Source organism: Aquarana catesbeiana, linkage group LG13 (assembly GCF_042186555.1).
Source record: "Aquarana catesbeiana isolate 2022-GZ linkage group LG13, ASM4218655v1, whole genome shotgun sequence".
Lineage (NCBI taxonomy): Eukaryota > Metazoa > Chordata > Amphibia > Anura > Ranidae > Aquarana > Aquarana catesbeiana.
This window is the reverse complement of record NC_133336.1, coordinates 191448363-191468985: the sequence shown is the minus strand read 5'-3', so window position 1 is coordinate 191468985 and position 20623 is coordinate 191448363. Positions and strand designations below refer to the sequence as shown.

At 44.2% G+C, this 20623-nt stretch overlaps 1 protein-coding gene and 1 non-coding gene across 4 annotated transcripts in view; one reads left to right on the top strand and one right to left on the bottom strand.

Annotated features, from left to right (window-relative positions):
- Positions 1-1455: 1455 nt before the first annotated feature.
- Positions 1456-20623, bottom strand: part of LOC141117013 (death-associated protein kinase 2-like) — a 147660-nt gene continuing 128492 nt past the window's right edge. For all 3 annotated transcript variants that reach the window (XM_073609581.1, XM_073609579.1, XM_073609580.1), the window contains 7 exons: positions 18052-18100; positions 15528-15554; positions 13593-13745; positions 12097-12142; positions 10796-10885; positions 8777-8860; positions 1456-6483 (listed from right to left, as the gene is read on the bottom strand). In XM_073609581.1, the coding sequence (XP_073465682.1) occupies positions 6403-6483; positions 8777-8860; positions 10796-10885; positions 12097-12142; positions 13593-13745; positions 15528-15554; positions 18052-18100 (530 nt within the window). In that variant the 3' untranslated portion in view covers positions 1456-6402. The remainder of the gene's footprint in view (positions 6484-8776; positions 8861-10795; positions 10886-12096; positions 12143-13592; positions 13746-15527; positions 15555-18051; positions 18101-20623) is intronic.
- On the top strand, positions 8503-8575 carry TRNAR-UCU (transfer RNA arginine (anticodon UCU)). The gene has a single exon. It is a non-coding gene; the product is annotated as a tRNA-Arg (tRNA).

The window sequence follows — 20623 nt, the reverse complement described above, 5'->3', positions numbered from 1 at the left end:
AGATTCGAACTGTCTATGGCCAGCTTAAGTATGCTTCCACTGTCCCACCCTTTAATTTCTCCATCCATTCCAATGGGGCGGGGCAGTGATAACTGTGTTATACACTGTTCAGGTGTGTGATGATCCTGCAGTGCAGAAGGCCCACCAACAAGAGTTCCTACAGATTGGTGGCAGTAATCAAAAGCTTATCTGTGTTTTTTGCTCTAGAGGTTTTTTTTTCAATGCAGAATTTTCAGTCCAGGGTGGAGATCTCCTTCAAAGAATACAGTATCTCACAAAAGTGAGTACACCCCTCACATTTTTGTAAATATTTTATTATATCTTTTCATGTGACAACACTGAAGAAATGACACTTGTCTACAATGTAAAGTAGTGAGTGTATAGCTTGTATAACAGTGTAAATTTGCTGTCCCCTCAAAATAACTCAACACACAGCCATTAATGTCTAAACTGCTGGCAACAAAAGTGAGTACACCCCTAAGTGAAAATGTCTAAATTGGGCCAAATTAGCCATTTTCCCTCCCCGATGTCATGTGACTCGTTAGTGTTGCAAGATCTCAGGTGTGAATGGAGAGCAGGTGTGTTAAATTTGATGTTATCGATCTTACTCTCATACTGGTCACTGGAAGTTCAACGTTGCACCTCATGGCAAAGAACTCTTCTAAAGATGATGCACAAGAAAGCCCGCAAACACTTTGCTAAAGACAAGCAGACTAAGGACATGGATTACTGGAACCATGTCCTGTGGTCTGATGAGACCAAGATAAACTTATTTGGTTCAGATGGTGTCAAGCGTGTGTGGCGGCAACCAGGTGAGGAGTACAAAGACAAGTGTGTCTTGCCTACAGTCAAGCATGGTGGTGGGAGTGTCATGGTCTGGGGCTGCATGAGTGCTGCCGGCACTGTTCATTGAGGGAACCATGAATGCCAAAATGTACTGTGACATACTGAAGCAGAGCATGATCCCCACCCTTCGGGGGCTGGGCCGTGGGGCAGTATTCCAACATAACGACCCCAAGCACACCTCCAGAACGACCACTGCCTTGCTAAAGAAGCTGAGGGTAAAGGTGATGGAATGGCCAAGCATGTCTCCAGACCTAAACCCTATTGAGCATCTGTGGGGCATCCTCAAACGGAAGGTGGAGGAGCGCAAGGTCTCTAACATCCACCAGCTCCGTGATGTCATCATGGAGGAGTGGAAGAGGACTCCAGTGGCAACCTGTGAAGCTCTGGTGAACTCCATGCCCAAGAGGGTTAAGTCAGTGCTGGAAAATAATGATGGCCACAGAAAATATTGACACTTTAGGCCCAATTTGGACATTTTCACTTAGGGGTGTACTCACTTTTGTTGCCAGTGGTTTAGACATTAATGGCTGTGTGTTGAGTTATTTTGAGGGGACAGCAAATTTACACTGTTATACAAGCTGTACACTCACTACATTACATTGTAGCAAAGTGTCATTTCTTCAGTGTTGTCACATGAAAAGATGAAATTTTTTTTTTTTTACAAAAATGTGAGGGGTGTACTCACTTTTGTGAGATACTGCATATGGCGTCTTAGAGGAGAATAGTATGCTGTGAAGGAGGAGGACACGGTAGGGGTAGACATTGGCATTAGGTTATCTTAGTAATGTGATGCACCAAATAAGTCAACACCCACTACACCATCTAAGTCCCGCCCCTTATAGTTAAAGCTGAATTTGAGGTATGAGTTTTGTTATTGTCATCCAATGGACTAATGTAAGTGTATATATACACCTGGTTGATCCCTGTGCAAGCTGAGAGTCACTGTAGTAGCCACCACTATTACAGTATCCTTGCTATCGTCCGGGTCCTGTGCCGTGCAAGCAAGCTAACAACCCTCTGTAGTTAAAATGCAGCAGGACAGCCTCTTGCTTGGCACAGAAGGGTTCTCTGGACAAGGCTGAGAGCCGGTGTGGTCTCATCCAGTCACAGAATACCTTGCATTTATTGAGAAAAATGTAAGGCGTTCTTTGGTTCCCGTGCCAAGCCAGGGAATCCCTGTGGTTACTACGCAGCAGGGCAGCAACCTGGCACAGGATCCAGACACTGGACCAATAAAACTATGTGAAAAGAACCTATACCTGGAATTCTGCCTTAAGCCCCAACTGTAAGAGATCGAACTGTGGAAGAGTTTTGTTGCACAGTGATGGTCTACAAGCTATGACCCGTGGGCCAAATGCAGCCCGCAGCTAGAATCGGTGGCCTCTCAAACAGGTCTTCAGGTCAGCCTATGGTCTCCATTTCTCTGAAGCAGTCACAATCCCCTCCACTTGGTCTTGAGTGCAGTTTCCCCCCCAGCTATGCTGTCATTGTACCATTGTTGGTTGCTAGGATCCCCAGCGTCCTGACAACCAATCACGTGCTTGTCCCAGCATTTACATGGGGACAGCACTTCTTCTACCCAGACCTGCTTTGCCTCCACCTGCTGTTACAGCTACACTACCAGGCTCTCCTTATGCTCCAAGCCACACTGGAAAAGCGTGAGGTAAAGAAATGGGGATCTTGATGTAAGGGAGGGCTCTGATGGGGACTCTCATGTATGGGGGGGGGGACACTAAAGGGAACGCTGATGTAAGGGGGGATTCTGATATAATGACAAACTTTGATGAGTATTCAGATGCAAGAGGAGGCACTCATGTACAAGGGGACTCTAAAAGGACCTCTGATGGGGACTTTCATATATGGATGTACTCTAAAGGGGACTCTGATGGGGACTCATGTATGGGTGGACTATGATGGGGACTCTCATGTGAATGGGGGCTCCAAAGGGTACTCTGATGTAAGGGGGACTCTGATGGGGACTTCAATGTATGGGTAAACTCCAAGAGCACTCTGATGGGGACTATCATGTATGGGTGGACTCCAAAGGGAACTCTGATGGGGACTTCAATGTATGGGTGGACTCCAAGGGGACTCTGCTTGGGACTATCATGTACAGGGCGGCTCGAAAGGGAACTCTGATGTAAGGATGACTCTGATAGAGGCTCTCATGTACAGGGGGACTCTAAAAGGAACTCTGGTGTAAGGGGGACTCTGATGGGGACTTTCATGTATGGTACACGCTAAAGGGGACTCTCATGTACAGGGAGACTCCAAAGGGAACTATGATGTAGGGGGTGACTCTGATGGGGACTCTCATGTATGGGTGAACTCTAAAGGATTACCGGTCACACCTCAGATTCCTACTAAATATGGGCATAGTACTCAATAGGGTTTAAACATGACCCTCTCAAAATTTGCTCAGGCTGGGTTCACAGCATGGGGTCCGGTGCGTCCCTGTTCACCGATTCAGGTGTGAATCAGGTCTGAATTTCGCACTGGAATCGGAACCAAAGACGCACCTGACCCTTTTTAACTGCGGGTCGCCCCGGAGATGTGTGAACCGGCTCCATTGAGAGCCGGTCCCAGTCTCCTGTAATGCGAATTGGATGCGGCGACAACTCACATCCAATTGGCATATGTGTGAACCCGGCCTAAAACCTTCATTATGGCACTGACCTCCTTTCCTTATGCTCCCCCTTCACAGCATCTGTTAACTACTTTAATATAGAGGCCTTTTAAAATGAACCTGTCAGCCATTTAAAAACTTATACGCCACAAGATAATCAGTTATTGTAGCCAGAAAACCAGCGGGCCTTTCTGCTTTAATTTCTTTGTGTTATTGGGAGCTTAAAGGGTTAGACCACTTTTAAGGAACGTTTAAAAAAAAAAAAAAAATCCTCAGTGGATTCCAGCATCTTTAGTACATTATATATCACTCATCTGCTGTTCAAGTAGGTGCTCATGTCTCCCTCAATAGACATAGGACACGTTCAACCCTTCTGAAAAACTTAGTAGCTAATCCCATCTGCAGCAAGATGGACCGGATGTTAAAAGTGCGCCCCCCGCAGATCATTCAAACTGTGCGCTCCCTCTGGGTTGAGCTGCAGAGAGTAGCTGAATAAACAAGTGTGTGATTGAGCCTGAGTGGCTGATGGGGGCGCACTTCTAATGCCCAACCTGTCCTACTGTTATTGTAGGATGGGGGGGTTCAGCTACCACTTAAAGACCCAGCTATTTCTGACACATTTTGTTTACGTATAAAAATCTGTATTTTTTGCTAGAAAATTACTTATAAACCTCATATAGATATATCTCTATCTCTATATCTCGATAGATAGATAGATAGATAGATAGATAGATAGATAGATAGATAGATAGATAGATATAGGTGGGTGTTGTAAAATTTTTATCACATGGTATTTGCACAGCGGTTTTTAGAAAGTAATTTTTTTGTAAAATATAAAATATTTGGTGTTACGCCGAGTAAATAGATACCCACCATGTTACGCTTTAAAACCGCGCATGCTTGTGGAATGACGCCAAACTATGGTATTTAAAAATCTCCATAGGCAACGCTTTTTAAGCCTTTACCAGTTTAGAGTTACAAAGAAGGTCTGTTGTTAGAATTATTGCTCTCTCTCTGACGTTCACGGCAATACCCCACACGTGTGGTGCAATCGCCATTCACGTATGCGAGCGCGACCAACATGTGCATTCGTGTTTGCACAGGGGGACGCGGGCACTTTAAATTTTTTTTTTTATGATCACTTTTATTGCCGTCACAAGGAATATAAACATCACTTGTGATAGAAATATGCAGTGACAGGTACTCTTGAAGGAGAGATCTGGGGTCTATTAGGCCCCAGATGTCTCCTCTGCACAAGATCGGTGTGATCAAATGCTTTCATGTAGTGATGCACCGAATGTTCGGCCACCGAAAATAATTGGCCCAAAAATAGGGTTTTCAGCGTTGTGCTGAAAGCAAAAAAAGGCGCCAATAATGGCTGCCGAAAACGTTTGTGATTTTACCGTGCTTATGATGTGTAGGTCATGTGACTCAAAAAAATGCATCAAAAACACAACACAGGTGCATTTTTGATGTGTTCTTGCTGTGTTTCCGGTGCATTTCAATTGGGAGGTGCTGACCACATATGCAGCAAGCAGGATTTTTTAACACCGCTTCAAAAAGCCGACAATAAATGTATATTCATTTAAATTCATGATATTAATTAAAAAGTCAAATATAATACCATTTATAAAAATATAGATTTTTTAAAAAAACCATCAATTTCGGCAAATGCATCCTGAATCTACAGTTTTGGAACCAGAATTTTTATTTTGGTACACCACTACTTTCAAGATTTAAAAATGGCGCCATTTGCATCCCGACGTGACGACAGTACTCGTCGCTTCCAATTTCCTATACCATAGAGCCCATTGGAGACCTTCCAGTCTTTCACAGGCTCTGTGGTAAAGCGGCGAAACCATCAGCTTCAGTTCCAGGCTCTCCAGTGGAACGGAGATCCCGGAGGGGTACCCCTCTCACTGCCTGTAAAAGCAATCCAGCGGCTAATTCGCTTTTTTACAACAAAAAAAAAGCTGGCCGCCGGCAAAAATAAACAATAGCTGCAGGCATCATCCGGTATACCACTTGAAATCCCCAATGTACGTTAGGCGGTCTTCAAGTAGACACTTTTGGGACAGGCTGAGCATGACACAAGCATGAAGGGGGACAGGAGCAACTACTTAAAACAGCAGAGGAGTGGTATGTAAGGTGCTGGGAACACCGGGGAATTTTTTGGAAAAGGGCCATAAAAGTTAAAGCAAACCCTATAACTATCATAAATTCTGGAGTAAGCCCTGCCTAACGGACACCCAACCATCCAATGGCCACTAAGACTCTTAACGGAGAAGGTGCTTCAAGGTGAAGGTTGGTGTCACAAAATCCAGAATTTGCAGTTCTTATAACAAAGTGAAAATAAACCAGAGAGGTACAAAGAATAGGGTATTCCAGCAGCACCTTGTGGTATACGCTCTCAGGAAGGACTTTAATTTTAAAACGGCCAACAGGTTTGCGTTAATATGTTAGATGACAGCATGAACAAACGTACAAGTTCCACCTAACATAAGGTGATTACACTCCCAAACGTTTTCTTAAAAACATGCAGCTGGTAATCACTAGGATATAAGTTGCGATAAAGTATGAGCACTCACCAATGTAACAATTCCATTCCATTGCAAGGTTGGTAGGCCACTATGGTTAAATGATGGTATGTGCCGACTCTTAGCGGCAAAAAGTTAAAACATGCGACATGCTTGTTTTTTCTTTAAATAAAAGTTCCCGTAAACAGTCACATGCAACAAATCTGAGATCATTGTTTGTATTGGGCGATGTTGGAAAAGCCCACCTCCTCTTGGTACTCTAGCAGCCATGCTTCTCCAGGTTCCTACGTGTCTCCTGGGCTTCTGTAGGCACGAGGTTCCCATTGTGGTCAGTACTGCAAACAGCTGAAGGAGGACGGTGCATGCTTGAGAATCGAGGGATGTCTCATCAGCTCAGGAGCAGCTGCTCAAACGCCTACGTAGGAGTGTGGCGGGTTTGGTCTTCTCATCCTCTTGGTCGCTTTCACATTGTCTCTGAAAGGTTAAATAGGGGATTGTAAGCCTTTTGAGATTTGTTTCCAACTTATTGACTGATTAGGGCTTGAACAGAACTCATTCATTCCTATGGAGAGGATGTGTATTAAGCATACCAATGATAGCAGCATCTGCATAGTAATGAATAGAGACCAGTTGGGGAGTTGGCAGCAGTGGCTCTATGGGTCCTCATGGGTGGATCTTTCAGAAATATGAAGAGTTGGGTTACAGGGCCTGTATTGATGGAGTTTTGTTAGTATCAGGCAGGTTTTGAATTTCCATACAAGTCCTGCCTCAAGCAGGTCAAGTGCAAGTCAGAAAGAGGTCAACTGCAGGTCAGACGCACCTGTTAATTAAGTCTGAAGGACCTCAGAAGCATCTAAAACTGGTGCTTTTGAAAAAGGCCAAACGCAGTTGCGATGAGCCCTAAAGGTTTGGGTAGGAAGTGGAGTAACTTAAGAATCACTATACTATCCTTTTATGTAGCCTTTCGCAACCTTTTCAACACAGAGGAACCATTGAAATAACATTCCAGGCTCAGGGAACACCTGATAAAAATGACTAGATCTACAACTCATGGTACATTAGTGTGATGGTCAGTGGAAAGAATGCTCCTTACACTTACACTGGTATTGGGAAGAATTACCCTCTTACAGACTGATAAAAAGATCAATGGTGTCAGTGGGAATTTATCTGAGAGGCAGAAACTGCTCAAGGTACCCTGGTTGAGGAACCCTGCCTTTAAAAGGAATTGTAAAGTCTCAAAGTTTTTCACCTTAATGCATTCTATGCTTCTTTGCTGCAGCGCCTCCCCCTTTTCCCTACCTGAGCCCATTTGTTCCAGCACCGTGCATGAGCCCAGAGGCTCCCGCTGCTGGCTCTCATCTCATAGGACAGATTAAAAGCAGGGGCCATTGGCTTGGGGCCCGAGTCCCGCTGTCTGTGCCAATGCCTGTACAGGTGCCCCCAGGGAAAGCAGCTCTCCGCGGGGGCAGTGAATGAAGTGGAGGGGCCAGAAGTGTCGGCAGGGGAACCCCAGAAGAGGAGGATCGGGGCTGCTCTGTACAAAACCCTTGCACAGAGCAGGTAAGTATAACATGTTTGTTATTTTATTTTATTTTTTTAATTGAAGCTTTGCAACCCCTTTAGGAAAGCACGGGTGGCCTCCAAGATACCTAAACCATAGTGCATACTGCGTTTTCTAAAAGAAAGCCCAGAACTATCTGCATGATTGTTGCATGAAGGTCTGTTTAATTAATCGTTTACTTTTTAGCTAAACCTCCCCAATAGGTTTATACACCCCCTTCAGACCTCATATGAAAGTGTGGGCCCATTGCCTGTCTTTCCACCACCTTGGGCATGAGCTACATCTATTCTTCCTATGGGCCCACTGCCCGTCCCTCCACCACGTTGGGCAGTACTTGCATCTATTTTTTCTCATGATACCTATGCTGTAGTACACAGCTGCTACAACGGGCTCTGCAGCAATCAATTTAAAGCAGTCTTGGGGAATAAGTCCCGCTGCATCTGAGGTCTGGGATTGTGGGAGGGGTGGGGAAACCTACTCAGCATTTTCAGATAAAAGTCAACTTGTGCTTTTCTCTTAGGGCTTGCCAGCTACAAGAAGTTGAGTGTTGTCACCCTAGAACAGGAAGTGTGCTACTAATGTATGCAAGATAGAAAATAAATGTAGCCACCACATCTAAGGACCATCTGAGGTCTGGGACTGGCAGAGGGGTGGGGAAACCTATGAAGCATTTTTAGTTATAAAGTCAAACTGTACTTTATGAAAGCTGGTGCTTTTCCCTTAGGGCTAGCCAGCTACAAGTTGTTGAGAGTTGTCACCCTAGGACAGAGAGTGTGCTACTACTCAAACTATATAAATAATATATTATCGGGTTTAGATACACTACCTGCATACAGCAGTGTGAATTCTAAAGGGTGGCTATTGGTCGCATATCTTACCATCTCCGTGTTTTTGATTAATCCTGACAGTATGTGGTAGATCTAAGTGACTTTGCGTTGGTGGTGCAGTGGTGAGCATAGCTGCTTTCTAAGCAGATGACCCGGGTTCGATTCCCGGGCCAACGCCATCTCCAAGATATCAGCCTCACCTTCTAAGAGCATCGAATCCCCAGGGGGGAAATTGCTATATAAATTTAAGTGTTGAGTATATATGAACGGTGGAATATAAATTGAAATCAAATCAAAACTAATGAAGTGAATGTGTCGAAGGTTTGTATAGATCTAAGTGACTGTTCTTTATTTTGGGGGGGCTGCCCCCAATACTTACCAGATCCTCATCACTTTTCGCGGGATGACAAAGCAGCTTCATGCGGCAGAGTCGATTACACGCAGACACCATGTTGTATGACAGCTGAGGGAGAGATATGATCACATACAGTTACAACAAACATGTACACTGCAGAAGATCAAAGAGCAAGAAAAAATCCTGGACGGCCACACATCGATACAACACTTTTATTCGTGAATTCAAATCCAAAACAGTCAGTCCATGCAATGCAGAGGTAGAGGCGCATAGCTTACACGTTTCACACCGTGAGTTGGTGCTTAATGATCATTAAGCACCAACTCACGGTGTGAAACGCGTAAGATACTTTCATTCACGAATAAAGGTGTTGCATCAGTGTGCGGCCGTCCAGGAATTTTTTTTGCTCTTTGATCCATTGCAGAGCCTGCACCTGTGTCTCAAGGAACTCCTTTTACACTGCAGAAGATGCCAGTTCTATATAAATAATAATAATAATTGGTAACATTAGAATCCCACACACTTCTAGGTTGGATACTCAGAGATTACAAACAGTGTTGGTGATAGCTATGGGCTCATTCACACCATGAAAAACGAGGGATTCTCTGTGCATAGGAGTTCAGTGTTTGCATACAGCCATCTGTACAAATCAGTCCTAGATAAGTGGTTAGGAGCACCTACTGAAAGTTAGGTCTGATACCGCCAACGTGTTTTGGAACTAGACAAAACACGTTGGCTGTTCCAATAATTCAAATGTACTTCCAAGCGAGATAACCATTGTTTACTGGGTGCTCCTAACCACATATCAAGGATTATAACGTCTAATGAGCAATCTTATCGTGACCAGAGGTGCATCAGCTGATGAACTCCAACCATGTCCTTTCAAGGGTTTACCTCTTCCAAGGAACACAATGCCCCCTCTTCTAGCTGGATTTACACAAAACACAATTCTCTTCCTTACTGGTTCAGAGCTTCTGCAAATCTGCCTATACAAACCAATGACAAGCTGCAGATGAATAACTGGTAACTGCACGTCTTACGGATGAGCAGCCCTAGAAGCAAACGGTTGGCATCCAGGGCCGCCTATCTTTCTCTGTACGCAAGTAAACGCTTAGATGTGCAATTACCTGCATGCAGCCTCAGCCTGTTATTACCGGTCACCCGCAGGCGCAGAATAGAGTTTGTTTCTCACATTGTAGGTCTCTCTGCACCCGTGTAAATGAGCCCTAAGTGCCCTAAGTGTGGAGTAACACCAAATGTTTGATTGCTGTCAGCAGCTAATTAGGTAGCTGCTTGCACTCCCTAAACTTCATTGAAAAATAAAAACTGGAAGGTGATCGTTTGCTTTGGGCAAGAGACCATTCAAATGTTGCGACAGCCCTTGCCGCCCCTCAGCAAAATGATCTACAGTGGATTTTTTTTCAAAGCATGCTTGACAGGCGGTGAGGAGGCGATATGTCACCTCTTCACAACCTGGTTAACCCTGAAAAGGCCAAACCACCAGAACGCATTTGCGTGCATTGCACGTGGTTGTGGCGCAGCCCCATAGGGTAGCATTCAGCAGCGGCAATGCCTGCCAACGTGACATGCTCACGTAGGGAAGGAAAAGGATGACACGCTGCATTCCAAGAAATGTCTAAGCACTGTGCGCAAGGCGAAACGCGTCAGTAGGCATGGCCTGGGAGGAGTCGGCCTAAAGTCAATTTTAGTTTTCATTATTTCCCGGCTGTTTTCTTGGAGAGCAGTGCTTCATCCTTTTCCTTCCCTACATGTGCACACAGAGCTGGGAAGGGCTCTCTAGGACCATGGCTTGAACCGGCGCCCAGTCTATAAGGTTTATGGTGTATGCATGCCCTGTTTCCTGCGGCAGTAAAACCGCAGCTCAACCACCTGTTTTTTCCTGCCCCCTAGCTGCAACTGTAAACAAAGCCTAACAGAGATGCAGCTTTTGCACATGAGACCCATGAAGTCTTCCACCAGTGTTTTTTTTTTTCACATCCTATGGATGGATAATACCATGTAAATCCTTTCTTCAGGACTCACCTTCCATTTCCGGCGAGCATTAAATTTCTTGAAGTTCTTCATGTTGATCGACGATCGACTTCTGTTGACGGCTTGCTTTCTGTTCAGAGGCTACGGGAACAGAAACATACTTTTAAAAACGTAGAAACAAACTGAGCTAGTGTACCACCTACTGACTAGAAAAGAGCACTACACCAAATTGGATAGATGGGGGAAACGGTCACAGAATGTAGGGGAGGAAGACAGCGAGGGTTTAGGTTCCCTATAAAAGAAAACTATGAGACACAAGGGACCACCTCTTGAAAAAGCTTGCTGCCTGGCTCTCCCTAGCTTTAGTACTTTAGTCCGCTTTTCGAGTTGGTGATTTTAAAGGCATTGAAACCAGAGATTCAGCATAACAACTGGACAAGAAGAGGTCATCAGAGGCAGTCCCTATGACCATTAACATGCTTTACACGCAAACAGATCAACAGTTTGCATGCCTTGACCACCAAAAAGCAGACCTGTGCTATCAACCAATCACCAATAACTTCATTGCAGAGGGATATAGAGGCCACTGACAGTCAGCGTTAGAAGATCTTCTCACTCCTCTTCTGGCTGTGGTGATGGTTGTCCATACTGCTGATGTCTGTGGCCTGGTCTTAGGAGTTAATGGCAACTTCTAGTTAACTACTATATGTTGGACATCTTGGTTGATTATTCCCACTGTGTGGTCCCTGTTTGGTGGCCCTTTCTACAAGAAACGAGCACGATTTAAGCCAAAGCGGTGTGCAGTACCGCTTTTGGCCTGAGGTGGGGGGGGGGGGGGGCGCCTGGGCCGAGCAAAGCCGAACGTCCCGTTCGGAAATGCACGAAAAGGCCCGAGTACAGCACGGCTGACCTTGGCAAATCTCGGGAATGAAGTCTTTCGGAGGTTTGCCGAGGTCAGCTGAAGTGTCCTCGGGCCTTTTCGGCCGTTTCCAAGGCTCTCCAGCGCCCCCCCCCCTCCGCCTCTGCCCATATGCGGTATTGCACCCCATTGAAGTCAATGCGGAACGAATTCTTTTCATTTACATTGACTTCCATGGGAAAACTCGCTTTGATATGCAAGTACTTTGGATTACGAGCATACTCCTAGAACGGATTATGCTCGTAATCCGAGGTTCCACTGTATATAATCGTACAACTATTTATCATGTTTTGATATATTTCATGGAATTTTAATATGATTTAATTTATGTGAATAAAATATACATTTTTTTAAGAATTTCAGTGATTTACTGTTTTATGGTGCATTTTGGATCGTCCATGTGAGTGCAGCCTTGTTGCCAATTGTCACTCACCTTTATCCATGGGTGAATGAGACACTCCACCGCTGTCATCCTGTCGCTGTGGAGAAAGCAAAAAGCAGAATTGTTACAAATCCTAAAATAAATCGATTCAGGGCAATCAATCAGTTCAAAAAAAAAAAAAAAAGAAAGAAAATTTTTGATTGGTTGGTATTGGTCACTGCACGTTGCTCATTTGCTCCCAGTTTTGTCAGCTGGGAGCAAATCAGATCAGCTAAGCATTCCCAACAGCACAGAATAATAGCGGAGGACTGCACTCATCTTTTTAGGGGGGGGGGGGGGTTGCAGTAACTTGTCTATTGTATGACGTGGAAAAGTGGGGGGTGCTGCATGCCATAGGGATGCAACGTTATGCAACTGTCTTGGGGGTGAAAGTGCCCAGTAGACATGCAATTTGTTTAGTTCTGACTTCGTTTTTCAAGGAAAATTCAACAAAATTTGTTAATCCGGATATATTTAAATTAGCGAAAACCCATTTACCAAATCTTTCCGAAAATTTGAAAAAATAAAAATCTGAAAATTCAGGAAGAACGAAAATCTGAAATTCAAAATAAAAAAACGAAAATCCAAAAATAAGAACGAACTATTAAATAACTATTACTGACTATTAAATTATAGGTATTGGAATTTCCTTTCAAATTTGGCTGTTCGTGAACGTAACGAATACGAATTTATCCGAAGTTACAAATTGTCCGAAATAACAAATGCCGTATCTAAAGGAATGGAACGTAACAAATAATAATAATAAAAATAATAATAATAAATTTTTTAAAATGATTATTATTTATTATTATTATGTTTCGTTCCATTCATTTAGATGTAGAATTTGTTATTTTGGATAATTCCTAACTTCGGATAAATTCGTTACGCTCACTAACAGACAAATTTAAAAGAAAATTTCAATACCTATAATTTAATAGTTATTATTTTGGATTTGCGAATTTTCGTTCTTTTGAATTTTCAGATTTTCTAATTTGCGTTCTTATTTTCAGATTTTCGGATTTTAACATTTCAAATTTTTAAGAACTTATTCGAAATAATGAATTTCGATCAGAACGAATGACACAAAAAATGAAAAAAAAAAAACCTCAATAACGAATGAAACGAAAACAAACACGTTTTTCGGCAGTGCACATGTCTAGTGCCCAGTAGGCAAGTGGTTAAGCAGGACAGCATTTTTTAGTAGAACAGTTTACAACCGCTTTAATGCTGGAGGGGGGGCAGACTTCCTGATCACATGATCACCGTGATTGACTGTCACAGTGATAACATGATCGGGAGCCCGTCTCACCAGCTCCCGATCATTAACGAAGGCCATAAGCTGTCTATGACAGCTCAGGCACTGCACCGGGAGCTCAAAAGTGAGCGCTCTCTCAGCACAGACGCCTCAGTCTCCATAGATGTATATGTGTAGTGTGTGACCATAAAAGGCCCACCCGCCCCGTGCGTGGTCAGCAGGGGGCTAATGGCGTTCAGTCTGGATGACTAACCTGGGATCTTTGAGCAGCAGCTGTCGAATGAAGTCTTTGGCCATTTCACTGGTTTCTTTAAAGACGCGATCGTCAAATTCATAATTCCCGGCGACTACGTTTGTTAATGTTTCTGCGTCAGTTTCACCTTGGAATGGCGACATTCCGCTGAGACTGGGAAAAAAAAAAAAATGAGAGAATATAAGGGTTAAGTTGGTCAAACATTTTAAGAATAACTCCAGCCAATGAGCTACAAAATAAATCAATTGTTTTCCTATATACTTAGTCGGCGCCCTCTGTTTCCTTTATATATTGCAGAGATCACTTCAGTCTCATTGAGGAGATGCCACAGATATCTTTGAACCTATGGACTTTTTAAATATAATCCTACACCCCCCACAGCACATTCATGTGTAGGGTTGAGTTGCAGTTTAGCTGTATCCCCAACCTGCGCCATTCTCGATAATTCAAGGTACTATAATAATTTCTAAGTGAATTGCTTTACCACCATAACATTTCGTAATCCTGTTCAGTCAGTCTTGTGATCCACTGTCTAGGTACGAGGATGACATCACTGTTTACTATAGCAGCTTTGCAGCTTCCTGTGTGCCCTGCTTGGCAGATGGACTATAAAAGCTCCACCACACTACTGAGGCCTCCATGTCTTCCTCTATGTTCAACACTTCCACTGCATCACTCTCAGAGGAGGTGGCCTGTTAGTGGGTCCTGAGGACAGGGGTTGAGAACCACTGGGTTAGGTGATCCATACACTATACACTGCGCTAGTAACCTTGGAGTCCATAAGCATCATAATGCTCGCAATGGCAAGCGGTTATTGGTCAGCGAGGACACGTGACTGTGTTGAGGGATCTCTTCTTGCCTCTGAAATTCCATCCCAGAAGAATGGGGCTCAGAAGAGGTTCTAAATTGGTCAGCATGGTCACGTGGCTTTCGACCTCCTGGATGATTTATCTGTGTTGTCTGTCTGTGCGGTCTCCCAGAACTCTCTACCTGCTGCAGGTGCCACTGATCACCTCCAGCACCCCACATTGTCCCCAGCACTTCCTCCAGTGGGCAGTGCTAAAGTTCAGCTGCCAATGAAGCCAATCGGGGTGTTCCTCTTTCCCCAGCACTTCCTCCTTGCAAATGGGCAGGGCAAAAGTCCAGCTGGCAATGCAGCCGCCAATCAGGGTCCTCCTCTTTCCCCAGCACTTCCTTCTTGCCAGTGGGCAAGGCCAAAGTACAGCTTCCAATGCAGCCAATCAGGGTCCTCCTCTTTTCATAGGACTTCCTCTTTGCCAGTGAGCAAGGCCAAAGTACAGCTGCCAATGAAGCCAATCAGGGTCCTACTTATTCCCCAGCACTTCCTCCTTGTAAATGGGCAGGGCGAAAGTCTAGCTGGCAATGCAGCCGATCAGGGTCCTCCTCTTTTCATAGGACTTCCCCCTTGCCAGTGGGCAAGGACAAAGCACAGCTGCCAATGCAGCCAATCAGGGTCCTAATTATTCCCCAGCACTACCTCCTTGCAAAGGGGCAGTGAAAAAGTCTAGCTGGCAATGCAGCCAATCAGGGTACTCCTCTTTCCTCTCCCTGCTGCACTGTCTATCACTGGTGAGCAGATACTTTGTGGTGTGGCCACCACCCAGGATGCTCTATGACCCTGTTTTTTTGTGTTTTTTTTTACACAATAATACAAATAGTATAGGAAATTAAATATTATATAAAATTTAAAGAAAAATCTAAATTTTGTTGTTTTACCACATAATTTAAAAATAATAATATGTAAAAATATACCCCATGCAGTATTGGCATTGCATTGCTATATCACAAGGCCATCCCTTTTGTAAATTGGCAATGTGACAATGAAAAAAAACGCACAGTAAAGTATATAAAGCCGAACAATCCTCATCTTGGTTACAAATAGTGCTTTGAATTGTACTAAAAAAAAATACTTACAGAATATATGTAATTACACCGATGCTCCTGGAAAAAGAAATAAAGGAAGAAGATTATAAAAGACTGAAAACAAAATTAAAGAAGGCGATGATTCTCATTTATCCTGGTTCGAGCTGATAGAAGTCAATCGCATTCAACTGCACTAGCTTTTTCGGAACTAAAGAAGCCATGAAACATCCATAACATTACAGAACAAGTTTCAGTTCAATGTGACTTTTCCTGGCTGATGGAAGAGCAGAGATTAAATACTTTGCACGCATTATGTATTACAACCACAAGATGGTGCTAGAGATTAAAGAACAGATAGGGCACACGTGTTCAATTGATAATAAAGAGAAATAGCTGAATGGGATACGATTTCTACGTTCATAAAAAAGGAAATGCAAAATTTAAAGGAAAAAAGCATAAGTGTTTCAAGAATTTATCCAAATAGCAGTTATAAACCCAATCACTAAAATCTCATATTCTTTAACCTGTTACTGCCATTTCAGAAACATTTATTCATGAATCTGCTGAAAACTCCAGTGATCCTACCATAAAGGCCCATGTGCAGGCACATCCTGTTATCGGGTGACAACGCAGTGTCCATCAATCAGTAGTATTATTGTGTTGTCACGCTCCCAGTGGATACTAGTATAAGTGGTCATGCCCGCAGGCATGATCCACTGTTGTCACCATGAGTAAACTCGCCCTGGGAAATGCCATGCAGCCATTATAGGAGTGATGAAGTGGCTAAAAAAAGGCTGCAGGAGGATCAACAGCACTAAGATCCAGCTATGAATGAAAAGGGCTCTTCTACTCCTCCCCACAAAGAATTAACAGTCAGCAGCTACAAATACAGTGTTCTGGGACCTGTGACGTGTCCCAGAAGGCTGCGGGGGAAAGGAGCAGAACTTACCGCTTGAGAACTGAGCCGGAAGTGGGAGCGGGTACCTATAAAAACCAGGTACCCACTACCCCCCAAAAGGTGCCAAATGTGGCATCGGAGGGGAGGGCTCATTATAGTGTCCTCAATACACCAAAATTCAGCATAAAGCAAAAGTAGTAGCCAGCAACTCCAACATCCTTATGAATATCTTTTAGCATTTTTTCTACTCCTGTGCAATAAATAAAGATATACATGCGGCAGTTGAAGTGGCCGGTTACTACTTTTGCATTATTCGCACTGGGATGCAAACACGCCTGAGATTATCCCTACTGAGGATCACTCAGTTAGGGCTTATGTCTATTTTACCCTCTTTCCACCTATTTAACGCATATGTGTGGTGAGCTTTAATGTTCACATGTCGTACATATGTGTCCATGGGTGGGTGAGAGCTTTCTGTGCTGAGCAGAGTAGGGACTGGCCAGGAGAAGATTTTTGACGCGGAAAAAATCCCTGTTTTAATGCAAAGTTTGCAAAGAGTATGAGTAGAGTAGAACAGAGTACAGTAGAGTAGAGAAGAGCAGTGCAGAGTAGAATAGAGAAGAGTAGAACACAGTAGAGTAGAGAAGAGCAGCATAGAGTAGAGCAGAGTAGAGAAGTGTAGAGTAGAGCAGTGCATAGTAGGGTACAGTAATGTGGGGACTCGCCAAAGAGGGATTACTTTGATGCACTTGGCCAGCTTAAACACGTACTGCAATGTATGAGAACAAAAAAATCCCTGTTTTAATGCAAAGTTTGCAAAACGTGTAAGAGTAGAGTAGAGCAGAGTACAGTAGAGTAGAGAAGAGCAGCGCAGAGTAGAGTAGAGAAGAGTAGAACATAGTAGGGTAGAGAAGAGCAGCGCACAGTAGAGTAGAACACAGTAGAGTAGAGTAGACTAGAGCATAGCAGGGTAGAGTAGTGTAGGGACTCGGCAAAGAGGGATTACTTTGATGCACTTGGCCAGCTTTAACATGTATTGCAATCTATGAGAACAAAAAATCCCTGTTGTAATGCAAAGTTTGAAAAGAGTGTATGAGTAGAGTAGAGCAAAGTACAGTAGAGTAGAGAAGAGCAGCGCAGAGTAGAGTAGAACAAAGTAGTGTAGAGTAGAGCAGTGCATAGTAGGGTAGAGTAGTGTAGGGACTGGCCAGAGAGGGATTACTTTGACACAGTTGGCCAGCTTAAACATGTATTGGAATGCATGTGAACCAAAAATCCCTGTTTTCATGCAAAGTTTGCTAGAAAGGGTATATGGCAGTGTACAAAGAGTTCATTCAGGACTTCCAGCACAGCAACCTAGCTGACAAAGACAGCTTTTGGTACATACTAAATATTGGAAGCTGGCGAAACCAGCTCCTGCTCATGTGACCACTGTGGCTGCCACAGTGGTCACATGATTGACCGATCTTTCCTGACCTCTGGGCGTACAGATCCAGTTAAAGGGACACCGGACCTGGGCAGGGGTTAAAGAAAAAGTCAGTTGCTTGCATCAACCAATTAGATCTCTTCCTGCAAAAAAGAAAAAGAAAAATGCATCTTGACTGGATATTCTCTTTGTCTTATTGAAGAAGCCCTTCCTGGTGGAACATTAGAAAAATTCAATTATCACACACTTACCACATGTCTGTAGGTGGCCCCAGGGGTTCGTAGTTTATAACTTCTGGTGCTGTGTAATAAAGTCACCCAATTAATACATAGATTTTAATTGCATGGCGATTGCATGAAAATACATACAGTTGTGTGCTTCTGTCATTACTTATGCATATGAATTCAGTTGAAGGGATAGTCCATTGTTGGTGCATAACTACCCCAGAGTACAAAACATTCCCTCTTCATAGTGGACCAATTTTCTTGAATTTTGTATGGAGTAGGGAAGAGTTAGGACCTCCTGTCAGGTTTTATTGCCGTCTGTGTCCTCGCTGGGGCGATTCACTTTCTCTATATGTCCTGATGGCCCCATTGCCCCCCCCCGGGACAGAAAGTGATTGAAAATACAAAATTAAAATGCTGTCGCCAAGAATAGAGGGTAAGCCTTCCTCTGGTTATAGTTGTTCCAGTGACAACTGACTTCTTGTGTCTCCAGGACAGGAAGTGAAGGAAAATCTCCCCAATGGGACACAGACAGCAAAAAGATAGGGGCTCATAATGTTGTTTAATAACTTTAATTGCAATTCTTTAAGTGATCCTGTCTTATAGAGGCTTGCCATTGTCAACCTGCTGCAAATGCTAATTGCTTGGCTGTTAGGCTGACCTTCTGGCTTCAATATCATCCTAAATCTTTAAAAACGATCCTGTCCTGAAGAGGCTTGCCATTGTTGACCTGCTGAAAATGCTAGTTGCTTGGCTAATGGGCTAACCCCTGACTTCAATACAGTCAACATTTCTGACTGCAACAATGGATGCAGAATAGAGTGTCTCTGATCCGATCCAGATCAGTCACTCAAGGTCAGCATGGCAGCCAAGCCAAGTAGCCAGCATGTTCGTAGTAGAGTGACTCAGGGCAATGGAGTCAGAGGGTCAGCATGACAGCTAGCATATTCAGAGATCAGCAAGTGGGGCCAGAAATATGCATGGAGGAGATTACTAACACTAGAGCGCTCAGAAACTGGTGCAGCTGTGCATGGTAGCCAATCAGCTTCTAATTTCAATTTGTTCAATTAAGCTTTGACAAAAAATCTGGAAGCTGATTGGCTACTAGGCACAGCTGCACCAGATTTTGGACTCTCCAGTTTTAGTAAATCTCTCCCTTGGAGTCCCTGTGAACTTGCTCTTGAAGGCACTATCATCTTTACTTCACTTTCACTAACTAATGAGTCACTGATTGGAACAAACATGCAGCCACTGAATTCTGATGCTTGCTCCAGACAGGTGATTAATGAGTAGTAAAGCCAGATATCAGGATATCAGGAAGACAGTTCTGGAGCCTGCATCTATAGACATCAATTTAGCAACAGCAGCTTCTGTACCTATATCTTCATCGATTCATTTTAATATGTTAGCCTATCCAAAATGAATATGTTGAGTTACCTATCTTGACAGAGGTTTCAGCTCCTGCCACCTCGACAAGGTCTCAGCACCTCCAAGCTCAACAGAGATCCCAGTTCCTCCCACCTCAACAGAGTATGATAGGTTACCCAGCAGCTTCTAAGATCTCTGACCCTTCAGCAGTGAGATCTATTTGCCAAAGGTCTCAGCTCCTCCCAACTCAACAGTGGTCCCACCTCAACAGAGGTCCCAATACCTCCCAACTCGACAGAGTATATTAGGCTACTCTGCAGCTTCCAAGATCTGTGACCCTTCAACTGTGAGATCTCCTTGCCAGAAGTCTCAGCTCCTCCCAACTCGACAGAGGTCACAACTCCTCCCCCCCGACAAAGGTCTCAGCTCCCCCAACCTCGACAGAGGTCTCAGCTCCCCCAACCTCGACAGAGGTCTCAGCTCCCCCAACCTCGACAGAGGTCTCAGCTCCCCCAACCTCGACAGAGGTCTCAGCTCCCCCAACCTCGGCAGAGGTCTCTGCGCCTCCAACCTCGGCAGAGGTCTTAGGTTCTCCCACCTCGGCAGAGATCTCAGCTTTTCCCACTTCGACAGAAGTCTTAGCTTCTCCAACCTCAACAGAGGTCCCAACTCCTCCCACCGCGACAGAGGTCTCACCTCTTCCCACTTTGACAGAGGTCACAGCAAATCCCACTTTGACAGAAGTCTCAGCTTCTCCAACCTCAACAGAGGTCCCAATTCCTCCCACATCGACAGAGGTCCCAGCTCCTCCCACCTCAGCAGAGGTCTCAGTTCCTCCCACCTAAACTAAGGTCCCAGCACCACGTTTGGAAGGAAAGAAAATTGCTGAAATTCCCCCATCAACACAGTCAGTGTGTTGATGGGGGAATGCCTCCTGCAGTGCAAATTGTGTTCTGCCACAGGAAGGGGATGCAGAGAGCCTTCCTGGCAGGCAGAATATAATGATTACTGCTAGCGGCTATAGCCGCTGCCCATGATCACATGCAAAATATCCAACAGGCTGGTTGTACTGAAGTCAATTGATGGGTCAGATTCAGTACGACTAGCCTGCCCATAGACGGATCAAAATGTGGCCGGTCCCTGCTGAGATTCGATCCATCTATGGCTGACTTTACTATCCTTTTCACTTCTGATTTATTATAGAGAACACAGCACAAGCATCAAGATGGGA